The following is a 15,352-nucleotide window of genomic DNA, read 5'->3' as shown; positions in this document are numbered from 1 at the left end:
TTCATTTTAGTCCGCAAATTTGTAATTATTAGTTGAATTTACATAAGAAAATATTAATTTTGAAAATCAGAAACATTTATTTTTAAAATTTCATCATTTCATTCATTCATTTCATTATATTTCGTCCAATATTTCCAAATCTAGCAGGCCGCATTCCTTTTAGTTTGCAAATTTGTAATTTTTGGTTAAATTTAAATAAGAAAATATAAATTTCGGACAATAAAAACATTTATTTTTGAAGTTTGAGTCCATTTTCCAGCATTTTTCATGTTTGACCCATCTATTATTACATCTATCGTCAGATATTTTCAAATCTTCATTTTACTCCTCAAATTTATAATTATTAGTTAAATTTACATGAGAAAAGATCCATTTTTGCCATCATAGAAATTTATTTTTAAGGTTTTAGCCCATTATTTGACTCAATAATTGAGTCCAATTTCGTGTTGAGAGGGGTGTATATTTGCGTATATTTGTTGAAAGAATTAAAATTAAAGTTGTTGTTTGCAATTTTTGTTCAAATTTGCCCAAGAGGGGTGCTCTTTGAGTCTCGATAAAATTCTCGTTTTGAAAAGTTACCTTCTTACGTAATTAGCATTTTCGAAAGCTTCCATAAAGTGGAGTCGGTTGACTTCCGTTTCCGCAAAGCGGCTTCGTTTAAGCAATTAAATTATTCATTTAATCAAATAAGGAGCGCCTTTATGTGGCGTGTGCTTCGGCTCTGGATGTCGGTTTCACCCGCACGAATTTGGATTTATAGCGGACTATTAAGCAATTGTAATAAACATTGCAAATAATGAGAGTTTTATTAGAGCGTAAATATAATAAAAGAGAGGGAAAGAAGCCTGAAAGGCGAGGGCTTGCTATATAAGAATACATTTTATTCCCTTTTTTTTAATAAAAATTACATTAAACTCGGCTCAGAGAACGATATGAATATCTAAATTCAGTTTACAATTCAAAATACAATGTTGATTTAAATTTTTCAACTCGAGCCAATTTGTAATTCAAGATTCAAGAGTAAAATTGTTCAATTTTTTCCAATCTAGAGGACCAAACTAATTTTTAGTGACATATTTGAGAACTCAAGATCAAAATACTAAAAAAGTTACATTTTAGACAATCGGAAAATTTTGTCATTGAGTTAAAGTCAATTTTCCAGCAATTTTAATTTTTGCCAAAATCAAGACATATGTGTCGATATTTCCGAATCCAGTTGGCGGAGACAGTTTTCAATAACAGATTTGCATTTCCCGGCTCAAAATACATAAAAAAATCCTATTTTAGACAATTGGAAAATTTCTCATTGAAGTTAAAGTCAATTTTCAGCAATTTTAATTTTTGCCCAAGTCAAGACAAATATGTTGATATTTCCGAATCTAATTCAATAAGAGATTTGAATTTCCCGGGTCAAAGTACATAAGAAAAGTCCTATTTTAGACAATTGGAAAATTTCTCATTGAAGTTAAAGTCAATTTCCAGCAATTTTAATTCTTGCCCAAATCAAGACATCTGCCTCGATATCTCCGAATCAGTTGGCGCAGACAATTTTCAATAACAGATTTGAATTTYCCGGATCAAAATACATAAGGAAAGTCCCATTTTAAACAATTGAAAAATGTATCATTGAAGTTAAAGTCAATTTTCCAGCAACTTTAATTTTTGCCCAAGTCAAGACAAATATGTCGATATTTCCGAATCTAATTCAATAACAGATTTGAATTTCCCGGGTCAAAGTACATAAGAAAAGTCCTATTCTAGACAAATGGAAAATTTCTCATTAAAGTTAAAGTCAATTTCCAGCAATTTTAATTCTTGCCCAAATCAAGACATCTGCCTCGATATCTCCGAATCTAGTTGGCGCAGACAATTTTCAATAACAGATTTGAATTTTCCGGATCAAAATACATAAGGAAAGTCCCATTTTAAACAATTGAAAAATGTATCATTGAAGTTAAAGTCAATTTTCCAGCAACTTTAATTTTTGCCCAAGTCAAGACAAATATGTCGATATTTCCGAATCTAGTTGGCGGAGACAATTTCGAATAACAGATTTGAATTTCCCGGGTCAAAGTACATAAGAAAAGTCCTATTCTAGACAAATGGAAAATTTCTCATTAAAGTTAAAGTCAATTTCGAGCAATTTTAATTCTTGCCCAAATCAAGACATCTGCCTCGATATCTCCGCATCTAGTTGGCGCAGACAATTTTCAATAACAGATTTGAATTTCCCTGATCAAAATACATAAGGAAAGTCTTATTTTAAATAATTAAAAAATTTGTAGTTGAAGTTAAAGTCAATTTTCCAGCAATTTTAATTTTTGCCCAAGTCAAGACAAATATGTATATATTTCCGAATCTACTTGGCGGAGACAATTTTCAATAACAGATTTGAATTTCCCGGATCAAAATACATAAGAAAAGTTTTACTTTAGACAATTGGAAAATTTTTCATTGAAGTTAAAGTCAATTTTCCAGCAATTTTAATTTTGGCCCAAATCAAGACACCTGTGTCGATATTTCCGAATCTAGTTGGCGCAGACAATTTTCAATAACAGATTTGAATTTCCCGGATCAAAATACATAAGAAAGAAACAATTAAAAGAACTAAAAAAATTGTTCATAGAAATTGAAGCAAATATAAGTGTTACAAATGACAAAAATTAAAAATAATGGAAAATTAACTCAATTTCAAAATGTGAATTTTTCTACTGTCTCAAATACAACTTCTCTGGTGAAAATCAATCCAAAATTTCCAAATTTTCCACTAAAAACTAGTTCCGACTACTTGATTAAAAAATATCGTATCTTGTGACTTGGGTCAAATTTCGAGAAACCTGGAAAATCAACTACAACTCCTAAAATGTTTTTATTTGTTGACTCAAATGACACTCTTCTTATGGAATTTAGTTCAAAATTTTGAAAAATGGCGATTATACTTAGCCCCGCCCACTATTTTGCGAGATATCAACAAAAAAAGTCAAAATTAAAAGTGTCAAAAAATTTCGTTCACTTTTCTGATGTAAATAAACGTGAAATTTCCGAATTTGATAGATAAACTTGTCTCGGCCTGCTAGATTAGGAGATATCGGGTCAAACCTAGCCAACTACGTCCACTAAAAAAAAATTTTCACTAGAATTTGACAAGATGGGATTGAATTTCGCGTCATCGCATAAAATTTAATCAACGTCGGACGATATCAGCCCGCCAATAATTAATTTTATCTAATAGGTATTTTCTCGGCGCCGGGAGTTTTTATACGTCGTCATATTGAAACACTAGAGACTAATGGAGATTTATGTAGGTGATTTCTGGGTTATTATTCAATAAATTACCGCCTCGGTTATAATGAACAGGGCCCTTAATTAGTGCTGAACCTGATATAACCACGGACATTGCCCAGTTACGACCACTTGATTAGTTTAATTTGTATCCGAGAATCTCGATATACCCTCGAGACATAATCTGTTAGAAGAAATTTTTTTATTTACCTAATAATATTCGACGAATGTTGGACTGTTTGTATCGCATTGCACACACACGAATAAAAAAGGTCACCAGCACAGGTCAAGTCCACAAGTAATACTAAACCGTTTCATTAGTCAAACAGGAGAGAGAGGCGATTGATAAGTGATTGCTCTTATCACCAGCTTATTCATTAGAAATGTTGATGGTCAGTTTAACCTAATTTCCTAGAGAGAATGATAAGATGTTGTTACTAAAGCACCTTGAGATATACGGGGGCAAAAACACGCGCTAAATGCTTTTGGAACGCCCGGTATATCATCCAAAACCATAAAAAACGTGTAAATCAACTATTTTCAAAAAAATAAAGCTCATATTTGGGTTAAAAACATCTAATAAACTATATTTTTCAATTAAACTTCTTATTGCTTTTAATTCTCTAAAAATCACAATTTTGAAATCAGAAAAATCAGTTCCTCTTGGAGAATTGTTAGTTCTTGGTGATAAAAAGCTCAAATTAAACGCAAAATCAACTAATTACCTTATTTTTCCTGTTAAAAGTTGTACTGCATCTAATTCAATATTCTACAATATTATGTGGCCCAATAAAAGTTGAGTTTTTGGTGACTTTTATTTACTCTTTTGGAAAATAAAGCTTACATTCAATTTAAAATCTGATAAAGGATGTATTTTTTCTGTCAAAACTTTTATTGCATCTAAATACAAAATAAAAATTTCAGTTTTTGGCTACTAAAAGGTGAAAATAGGTTAGATTAACACAGTGTTTCCCTCTAAAGGTAGTAATGCAGATTTTTTTTCATTGTTTCTACATATTTCTCACTGTTTTTGCCAAATTAACTTATTAATCAACTTATTTATACTATGCCGTCTGATTAATCATGCGACAATGTTCCTTTAGCTTATTAGAACTGAGTTTTTTCTTATTTGTATTCAGTCTTAGACAAAATTAAGCTCAGATTTGACTTAAAATATCACACAGAAGCTATTTTTACTAGTCAAATTTTTATTGATACTACTTTATTTTTTTACAGGATGTCCTTGAATCATTATTTACTCTTTTGTAAAACAAAAGCTCAAATTCATTTTAAAATGCGACAGAGGACATATTTTTTCTGTCAAAACCTTTACTGCATCAAAATACGAAACAAAAGTATCAGTTTTTTGCTACTGAAGGGTGAAAAATAGATTAGATGAAAACAGTGTTTCCCTCGAAAGCTGTTAACGCAGCTTTTTGTCATTATTTCTACATATTTTTCACTGTTTTTGCCAAATTAACTTATTAACCAACTTATTTCTTTCTGATTAATCATGCGACAATGTTTCTGTAGCTCATTAGAACTGAGTTTTTTCTTATTTGTGTTCAGTTTTAGACAAAATAAAGCTCAAATTTGACTTAAAATATCACATAGAAGTAATTTTTACTAATCAAATTTTTATTGATACTAATTAATTTTTGTACAGGATGTCCATTAATTGTCAGTTTTGAGCAATTTTTACTAGTTTTTTGAAACGCAAAGCTCAGATTTAACTTAAAATCATACAATAAACATATTTTTTGATAATTTTTTTATTAATTATTATATTTTTAACAAAAAAATTTCTGTTGACACTTTTATGCCGTCTGATTCATATTTCAAGATAGCGTCTATAATTTGTTTAAACTCGGTTTTTGCAATTTTTGTTTAGTTTTAACCAAAATCAAGCTCAGAATTGCTTGAAAATGTCAGTTAGAAGTTATTTTTACTAATCTAATTTTTATTGGTACTAATTCATTTTTATACAGGATGTCCTTTAATCTATTAATTGACAGTTTTGAGCAACCTTTAGTAGTTTTTGACAAAACAAAGCTCAGATTTATCTTGAGATCGTACAACAAACATATTTTCTTAATAATTATTTTTTACTAAATGTTATATTTTTAACAAAATGTGATTCCTGGATAAAATTGTGGGTTCTTAGACAAATAAAGCTCGGGTGATTAATATCCCTTCAGAATTATATTTTTTCTGTTAGAATAAGTATTCTGTAAGTTATTTTTTCTATTTAGACTTCTATGCCGTCTCCTTCATATTTCAACATTCAGTCTCTAGCTAAGTTCAACTCGGTTTTTTATGATTTTTATTTAGTTTTAAACAAAATAAAGCTCAGAATTGCTTTAAAATGCCACATAGAAGTTATTTTTTCTGGGCAAATATCTATTGGTACTAATTCATGTTTACACAGGATGTCCTTGAATCCATTAATTGTCAGTTTTGAGCAATTTTTACTAGTTTTTGGCAAAACAAATCTTAGATTTATCTCAAAATCATAGAACAAACTTGATAATTATTTTTAATTAATTGTTATATTTTTACCAAAATGCGGTTCCTGAGAAAAAATTGTGTGTTCCTGAACAAGGAAAGCTCGGGTTTGATTAAAAATCCTTGAAGAATTTTTTTTTTTGTAAGAATAAGTATTGTATAAGTTATTTTTTCTATTGACACTTCTATGCCGTCTCATTCATATTTCAACAATGAGTTTATAACTTGTTCAAACTAAGTTTTTACAATTTCTATTTAATTTAAAACAAAATGAAGCTCAGAATTGCTTGAAAATATTACATAGAAGTTATTTTTACTAGTCTAATTTTTATTATATTTATATTCATTATCTAATTTTATTATATTAATATTCATTTTTAGAAATCGTCAGTTTACTAGTTTTTGGCAAAACAAAGTCCAGATTTATCTTGAAATCATACAACAAACTTATTTTTTTGGTAAATATTTTTTAGTAATTGTTATATTTTTAATAAAATGTGGTTTCTGGGAAAAAAATTGTTTTTTTACTGATTTTGCCAAAACAAAGCTCAGATGAATCAGATGATTATCCAACAAACTGATTTGAACAAAAAAAATCAAGTAGAAAGTTGAATTTTTGCTCGTGAAAGGTGTCTAATGTTTGTTAATCCTCGTCTGGCGATTAGTTCTAAACACGTTAAGTAAGCCGAATGGTGTTATTGTTCGTTCGGGACAATGTACAGCCACGTAGCCTCTCGTATCTATTGATTGGGGTACAGGGCAGATTGCAATCACTTCTAAATTGGATTGAAGCATTCGTAACGGGAAGGGAGTCTCGAACAAGGTACCCGGTGACTGGCAGATGGCAGACGAGGGTTACTTGAGGTGGGATACAATGCATATGCATCCAGACAAAGAGCGGCGTTTAATTCCGCTCCTGCACTCCTCATGCCAGATGTGACCAATTCCATTTAGTTGGCCGCGGCCAATGTACTCAGGTGTCGGGATTAAATCACGCGAAAAGGGCTACCACCCCAGGTATGGCTTGTGGTGGAGGCGGCGGTGGTATTACCTCATTTATTTACTGTGACCCTGCTGACACCTCTCCTTTGCACCTGCTGCACACTATTATTGAGTTTGAGGGCGAGGAAATGTCCGAAATGAGGGATAAGAGAGGTGGGAAGGAAAGTAGAGATCGGGATTCGGGCGGGGAAAGTGTCAGGTCGGCATGTTGCCATCTTGAAGGAAGCACTGTTCAGCGGTCACCGTGATAGCCAGTCATGTGCGACGACATACAAACTTCACTTTAACACCAGATACGAGATTAGTTTACAAGACTTGGGACGGCTCTTGAACGCCGAATTTACTACAGACGATTATTGCAAGGTCTGTGGGAAACACTCGTAAATTCGACAAGGGTTGGCGCTCACCAAACGAAATTTTGACACAAAAATTTGAAAATGTGTAAAACAGAACTAGATACAATACGCATTCTAACAGAAAAAATTACATTCTTCAAGGATTTTTAATCAAACCCGAGCTTTGTTTGTTCAAGAACCCACAATTTTTCTCCAGGAACCGTATTTTGTTAAAAATATAACAATTAATAAAAAAATAACTATCAAAAAAAATGAGTTTGTTGTATGATTTTAAGATAAATCTGAGCTTTGTTTTGCCAAAAACAAAGCTAAAAATTGGTCAAAACTGACAATTAATAGATTCAAAGACATATTGTGGACAAATGAATTAATACCAATAGAAATTTGATTAGTAAAAATAACTTCTATGTGGCATTTTAAAGCAATTCTGAGCTTTATTTTGTTTAAAACAAAGTAAAATTCATAAAAAACGACTTGGAATAAGCTGTAGACATATTGTTGAAATATGAATGAGACGGCATAGAAATGTCAATAGAAAAAATAACTTGTACAATACTTATTCTAACAGGAAAAATAAAATTCTTCAAGGATTTTCAAACAAATCCAAGCTTTATGTGTTCAGAAACCCACAATTTTTCTCCAGGAACCGTATTTTGTTCAAAACATAACAATTAGTAAAAAATAACTATTAAAAAAATGAGTTTGTCTATGATATTATGATAAATCTGAGCTTTGTTTTGCCAAAAACGGGTAAAAATTTGTTAAAACTGACAATTAATAGATTCAAGGACATACTGTGGAAAATGAATTAGTCCCAATAGAAATTTGACTCGTAAAAATATCTTCCATGTGGCATTTTAAAGCAATTATGAGCTTTATTTTGTTTAAAACTAAGTAAAATTCATAAAAAAGCTGTAGACTTATTGTTGAAATATGAATGAGATGGCATAGAAATGTCAATAGAAAAAATAACTTATGTGATACTTATTCTAACAGAAAAAATAAAATTCTCCAAGGATTTTTGATCAAACCCGAGCTTTATTTGTTCAGGAACCCTCAATTTTTTCCCAGGAACCGCATTTTATTAAAAATATAACAATTGGTAAAAAATATTTACCAAAAAGTTTGTTGTACGATTTCAAGATAAATTTGAGCTTTGTTTTGCCAAAAACTAAAGATTAAACTACAAAACAAAAAACTAAAAATTATTCAAAACTGACGATTAATAGATTCAAAAAATTTAAAAAAAAATTAATGAATTCAAGGACATTTTGTGTAAAAATTAATTTATACCAATAAAATTTCGACAAGTAAAAATAACTTCTATATGACATTTTCAAGCAATTCTGAGCTTCATTTTGTTTTAAATTAAATAAAAATTGTAAAAACCAAGCTTGAACAAGCTCTATACATTGTTGAAATATGAATCAGACGGCATAGAAGTGTCATTAGAAAAAATAACTAGTCGAGATACAATACTTATTCTTACAAAAAAAATTAAATAAAATTCTTCAAGAATTTTTAATCAAACCCGAGCTTTATTTGTCTAGAAACCCACAATTTTTTCCCAGGAATCACATTTTGTTAAAAATATAACATTTAGTAAAAAATAATTATCAAAACAATACGTTTGTTATATGATTTCAAGATAAATTTGAGCTTTGTTTTGCCAAAAACTAGTAAAGTTGCTCAAAACTGACAATTAATAGATTAATGGACATCCTGTATAAAAATGAATTAGTACCAATAAAAGTTAGATTAGTAAAAATAACTTCTATCTGACATTTTCAAGCAATTCTGAGTTTTATTTTGCTTAAAACTAAATAAAAATTGTAAAAACCGAGTTTAAACAAATTATAGACGCTATGTTAAAATATAAATCAGACGGCACAAAAGTGTCAATAGAAAAGTTTTTGTTAAAAATATAATTTAAAAAAAAATAGCAAAAAACACGTCCATTGTATGATTTTAAGATAAATCTGAGCTTTGCTTTTCAAAAAAAAAACTAGTAGCTAGCTCAAAACTGACAATTAATAGATTCAAGGACATCCTATATAAAAATGAATTAGTACCAATAAAAATTAGATTAGTAAAAATAACTTCTACGTGACATTTTAAAGCAATTCTGAGCTTCATTTTGTTCTGAATTAAATAAAAATTGTAAAAACCGAGTTTATACAAGCTATAGACTAATTGTTGAAATATGAATCAGACGGCATAGAAGTGTCAATAGAAAAAATAACTTGTCTAGATACAATACTAATTCTAACAGAAAAAATAAAATTCTTCAAGGATTTTTAATCACACCCGTGCTTTATTTGTTCTGGAACCCACATTTTTTTCCTGGAAACCGCATTTTATTAAAAATAGAACAATTAGTAAAAAATAATTATCAAAAAAAATTTGTTGTATGATTTCAAGATAAATCTGAGCTATGTTTTGCCAAAAACTAGTAGAAAGTGCTCAAAACTGACAATTAATGGATTCAAGGACATCCTGTGTAAAAGTTAATTAGAACCTATAAAAATTAGACTAGTAAAAATAACTTCTATCACACATTTTAAAGCAATTCTGAGCTTCATTTTGTTTTAAATTGAATAAAAATTGTAAAAACCGAGTTGGAACAAGCTATAGACTAATTGTTGAAATATGAATGAGACGGCATAGAAGTGTCAATAGAAAAAATAACTTGTCTAGGTAATTGTTAATCTAATTGGAGCTTCTTATCGTTAGTAATAAAAAAGTTCCTCAAAAAAATACGTTTCAAGAGGAACCCTCTTGATGTAATCAATTTTTCTCATTCGTCGGAAATATTTTTGTAACTAGAAGGTGTCTGTTCACAATAGTAATTTACTTAGCACCGGAACGCGTAAAAAGCATCTCGTTTGTCGTCCCTCGTTCCCCTCCTCCCCTATCGCGTTCTATTTTCCGCCTTACATTTATTCCAGAATGAGTGATTGTTTACGAAAGGAACATCAACTGCCTTTCATGAGGAAAGATGTGCACTTAACCTGTAGTCTCTCGCGTCCTTTGAAAAATGGAGCACTCGTCCAGTGCCGCCACAAATCAAAACAAAAATATTTCCTTCGTCCTCCCCATTGATCATTCCTCGAATTTAAGGTGAGGCCAAATGGTCTAATCCCGATTCCTGCCATTCCGCACCGTAAACTTCGCCCAGCTTAAACTTAAACGATCAACGTCCACTTTAATCCCAAATCTGAAGATGTGTGCTTGATCTTGGATGCCGTAAACCTGCCCAATCCCCGGGAATAATCCATTTAACCTGACATAACTTTGTCGTTAAAACTATCGGTGGCTTGGCTTTCCTCACACTTGACTGCTTTCTTCATTACCTATCGCACGCGAATTCTTATCTTTGCGTTTACCTCCACCTAATCCGAGTGCGTCCAGCGTTCTGTTCCGGACTGTAATTCCCGCTATCACGTCCTAGCAGGCCCTGCTTCACACTCGGTTGACCGCCGGTCTCGCGTTACGTGCTCGAATAGGTAGCTGCCACACTTGGGATTACTCCAAACCGAACCCCGATTTTGATTTTCTTGTAAATCACGTGTGGGTGGCTCTGCTAATTGCCACACGCGATCGAACTAAGCCCTAATGATTGATTATGGGATATACACACACTTAAGGTGGACATTTTTCAAGGTCGTTACCCCTCACAACTATCAATAACCGAAGAAATAAGCCCCAGACAGGATTAACAGCTTTGTTCCACTCAAAACACACAAACTACCTAAGTATAACTAACATCAGAAAAAATAGACTCTAGATGTGATTATAAAACAATCCCGAGCTTTGTATTATTAAAACTTTATCAAAAGCCACGAAAACCGTGTTTTCGACTATAGCTAAAAATTAAAATCGATGCAATAAAGGAATTAATAGAAAAATTAGATTCTAACCGTCCTCCTCAATCTTATCTAAGCTTCGTTTTGCTAAAACTCTACAAAAACCGGCTAAAATCGCGATTCTAGACTATAGCTAAAACACGAAATAAATGCAGTAGAATATTTGATGTGAAAACTAGACTCATTTGATGATTCTAAGACGAATACGAGCTTTGTGTTTGGAGGAACTATCAATTAACGCCTGAAAATCCCATCAAAACTAAAAATTATTAGCAAGAAAAAAAAGGTTTGTTGTATGATTTTAAGATCAATCTGAGCTTTGTTTTGCCAAAAACTAGTAATAATTGCTCAAAACTGACAATTAATGGATTCAAAAATATCCTGTGTAAAAATGGATTTGTAACAAAAGAAATTTGACTAGAAAAAATAACTTCTATGTGGCATTTTAAAGCAATTCTGAGGTTTATTTTATTTAAAACTAAATAAAAATCAATATCATAAAAAAACCGAGTTGGAATAAGCTATAGACTATAGCTATAGACACACTTGAGGTGGACATTTTTCAAGGTCGTTACCCCTCACAACTATCAATAGATGCAACATAACCGAAGAAATAAGCCCCAGACAGGATTAACAGCTTTGTTCCACTCAAAACACACAAAACATACAAACTACCTAAATATAACCAACATTAGAAAAAATAGACTCTAGATGTGATTATAAAACAATCCCGAGCTTTGTATTATTAAAACTTTATCAAAAGCCACGAAAACCTTGTTTTCGACTATAGCTAAAAATTAAAATCGATGCAATAAAGGAATTAATAGAAAAATTAGATTCTAACCGTCCTCCTCAATCTTATCTGAGCTTCGTTTGGCTAAAACTCTACAAAAACGGGTTAAAACCGCGACTGTAAACTATAGCTAAAACACGAAACAGTTACAGTAGAATATCTAATGTAAAAACTAGACTCATTTGATGATTTTAAGACAAATACGAGCTTTGTGTTTGGAGGAACTATCAATTAACGCCTGAAAATCCCATTAAAACTAAAAATAATTATCAAAAAAATAAGTTTGTTGTATGATTTTAAGATCAATCTGAGCTTTGTTTTGCCAAAAACTAAATAAGATTACTCAAAACTGACGATTAATGGATTCAAGAACATCATGTGTTAACATGAATTAGACCAATAGAAATTGGACTAGTAAAAATAACTTCTATGTGACATTTTAAAAGAATTCTGAGCTTCATTTTGTTTTAAATTAAATAAAAATTGTAAAAATCGAGTTTTGAGCAAGCTATAGACGCATTGTTCAAATATGAATCAGACGGCATAGAAGTGTCAATAGAAAAAATAACTTGTCTAGATACAATACTTATTCTAACAGAAAAAATAAGATTCTTCAAGGATTTTTAACCAAGCCCGTTCTTTATTTATTCAGGGAATCAACAATTTTTTCTCAGGAATCGCACTTTGTAAAAATAGAACAATTAGTAAAAACAATCAAAAAAAAACTAATTTGTTGTTGATTTCAAGATAAATCTGAGCTTTACTTTGCCAAAAACTAGTAAAAATTGCTCAAAACTGACAATTTATGGATTCAAAAACATCCTGTGTAAAAATGGATTAGTACCAATAGAAATTTGACTACAAAAAATAACTTCTAGTGGCATTTTAAAGCAATTCTGAGCTTTACTTTATTTAAAGCTAAATAAAAATCAAAATCATAAAAAAACCGAGTTGGAATAAGCTATAAACTTATTGTTGAAATATGAATGAGATGGCATAGAAGTAGCAACAGAAAAAATAAATTATACAATACTTATTCTAACAGAAAAAAATATAATTCTTCAAGAATTTTTAATGATTGATTACGGGATATACACACACTTGAGGTGAACATGTTTCAAGGTCGTTATCCCTCACAACTATCAATAGATGCAACATAACCGAAGAAATAAGCCCCAGACAGGATTAACAGCTTTGTTCCACTCAAAACACACAAAACAAACAAACTACCTAAATATAACTAACATCAGAAAAAATAGACTCTAGATGGTTTTATAAAACAATCCCGAGCTTCGCGTGATTAAAACTTTATCAAAAGCCTCGAAAACCTTGTTTTCAGACTATAGCTAAAAATTGAAATAGATGCAATAAAGGAATTAATAGAAAAATTAGATTCTAAGCGTCTTCCTCAATCTTATCTGAGCTTCGTTTTGCTAAAACTCTACAAAAACCGGCTAAAATCGCAATCGTAGACTATAGCTAAAACACGAAATAGATGCAGTAGAATATTTGATGTGAAAACTAGACTCATTTGATGATTTTAAAACGAACACGAGCTTTGTGTTTGGAGGAACTATCAATTAACGCCTGAAAATCCCATCAAAACATTTTGACAACTCGGTTGACGGTCTACTAATTAACTTTTCACACCTGCGTCGCGCGCGAATTGTTCATGTTAACAGCTCTATTATTGTCCCTCGTCTGTACGAGGCGATAAAATTATTAATAAATTACGAAAATACGTGAAAAGGGTGTCGTAAATCTCAGGTAAATGTCTCAAAGGGGCGTGAAAAGTGTGAATTACACCGTAATGGAAATTTAAGTGGACGATAATCAAGCCGTTTTGTACGATTGATGATATCGGAAAGTATGATGTTGCCACATGCATTCGAACTAATGAATTAAAATTGTCAGTGCAAGAAATTTCAATTTTGGAACAATGCCACGCAAATGCACTCGTAAAAACCGACACTAACTCTATTAGTGGAAATGCAACGAGACAAAAAATTCAAAGATAATAATAGTGATGATAATATTAATCCAAATAAATTTAGTCCAAGTGGGCAATAAAACGACCCAAAATTAGATTTTTCGCAAATTTATTAAAAAAAGGACACTCTGTATAAAAACAAAGTGGATGCAGTAACAATTTCAATAGAAGAAACAGGCTCTCTCGGTCATTTTAAGAAAGACCAGAGCTTTATATTGTTTAAAGCTAAAAAAAATTTGTTGGAAATCAGATTTGACACTAACTCTATTAGTGGAAGTGCAAAGACAAAAAATTCAAAGACAATAATAGTGATATTATTAATAGAGAGATCGGCGATCCAAATAAATATAGTCCAAGTGGGCTATAAAACGACTCAAAATTATATTTTTCGCAATTTTATTAAAAAGGACACTCTGTGTAAAAACAAAGTAGATGCAGTAACAATTTCAATAGAAGAAATAGGCTCTCCCGGTCATTTTAAGAAAGACCAGAGCTTTATATAGTTTAAAGTTAACAAAATTTTGTTGGGATTTAAGCTATATTTGACACTAACAATATTAGTAGAAATGCAACGAGACAAAAATCTCAAAGATAATAATAGTGATAATATTATTAATAGAGCGATCATCGATCCAAATAAATTTAGTCTAAGTAGGCAATAAAACGACCCGAAATTAATTTTTCGCAAATTTATTAAAAAAAGGACACTCTGTATAAAAACAAAGTAGATGCAGTAACAATTTCAATAGAAGAAACAGGCTCTCCCGGTCATTTTAAAAAAGTCCAGAGCTTTATATTCTTTAAAGTTAACAAAATTCTGTTGGGAATCAGATTTAAGCTATATATGAAACTAACTTTATTAATGGAAATACGAGACAAAAAATTCAAAGATAATAATGGTGATGATATTATTAATAGAGAGAATAAATTTAGTCCAAGTGGGCAATAAAACGACCCAAAACTAAATTTTTCGCAAATTTATTAAAAAAAAGGACAGCCTGTATAAAAACAAAGTAGATGGAGTAACAATTTCAATAGAAGAAATAGGCTTTCACGGTCATTTTAAGAAAGACCAGAGCTTTATATTGTTTAAATTTAATAAAATTTTGTTGGGATTTAAGCTATATTTGACACTAACTCTATTAGTGGAAATGCAACGAGACAAAAAATTCAAAGATAATATTAATAGAGCGATCGCCGATCCAAACAAATTTAGTCCAAATGGGCAATAAAACGACCGAAAATTAGATTTTTCGAAATTTTATTAAAAAAAGGACACTTTGTATAAGAACAAAGTAGATGTAGTAACAATTTCAATAGAAGAAATAGGCTCTCCCGGTCATTTTAAAAAAGACCAGAGCTTTATATTGTTTAAAGTTAACAAAATTTTGTTGGGAATCAGAKTTAACCTATAGTTGACACTAACTCTATTAGTGGAAATGCAACGAGACAAACAATTCAAAAATAATAATAGTGATGATATTATTAATAGAGCGATCGGCGATCCAAATAAATTTAGTCCAAGTGGGCAATAAAACGACTTAAAATTTGATTTTTC

At 30.8% G+C, this 15,352-nt stretch overlaps 1 protein-coding gene across 4 annotated transcripts in view; it reads right to left on the bottom strand.

Annotated features, from left to right (window-relative positions):
• LOC123009669 (zinc finger protein 1) overlaps window positions 1–15,352 on the bottom strand; it is a 299,559-nt gene that overhangs the window by 201,522 nt on the left and 82,685 nt on the right. Inside the window, exon 1 of one of the 4 annotated variants that reach the window (XM_044406129.1) lies at window positions 3,493–3,598. The exons of the other annotated variants lie outside the window; for them this stretch is intronic. Within the exon in view, the coding sequence (XP_044262064.1) occupies window positions 3,493–3,532 (40 nt within the window). The 5' untranslated portion in view covers window positions 3,533–3,598. Of the gene's footprint in view, window positions 1–3,492; window positions 3,599–15,352 lie in introns of those variants that run through there. 4 annotated transcript variants of the gene reach the window in all.

Source organism: Tribolium madens, unplaced genomic scaffold, assembly GCF_015345945.1.
Source record: "Tribolium madens isolate multiple individuals breed KSU strain unplaced genomic scaffold, Tmad_KSU_1.1 Scaffold_7;HRSCAF=85;Tcas5.2_LG10, whole genome shotgun sequence".
NCBI classification, from domain to species: Eukaryota; Metazoa; Arthropoda; class Insecta; order Coleoptera; family Tenebrionidae; genus Tribolium; species Tribolium madens.
The sequence above is the reverse complement of the archived record's forward strand: the minus strand, read 5'-3'. Positions and strand labels throughout refer to the sequence as shown.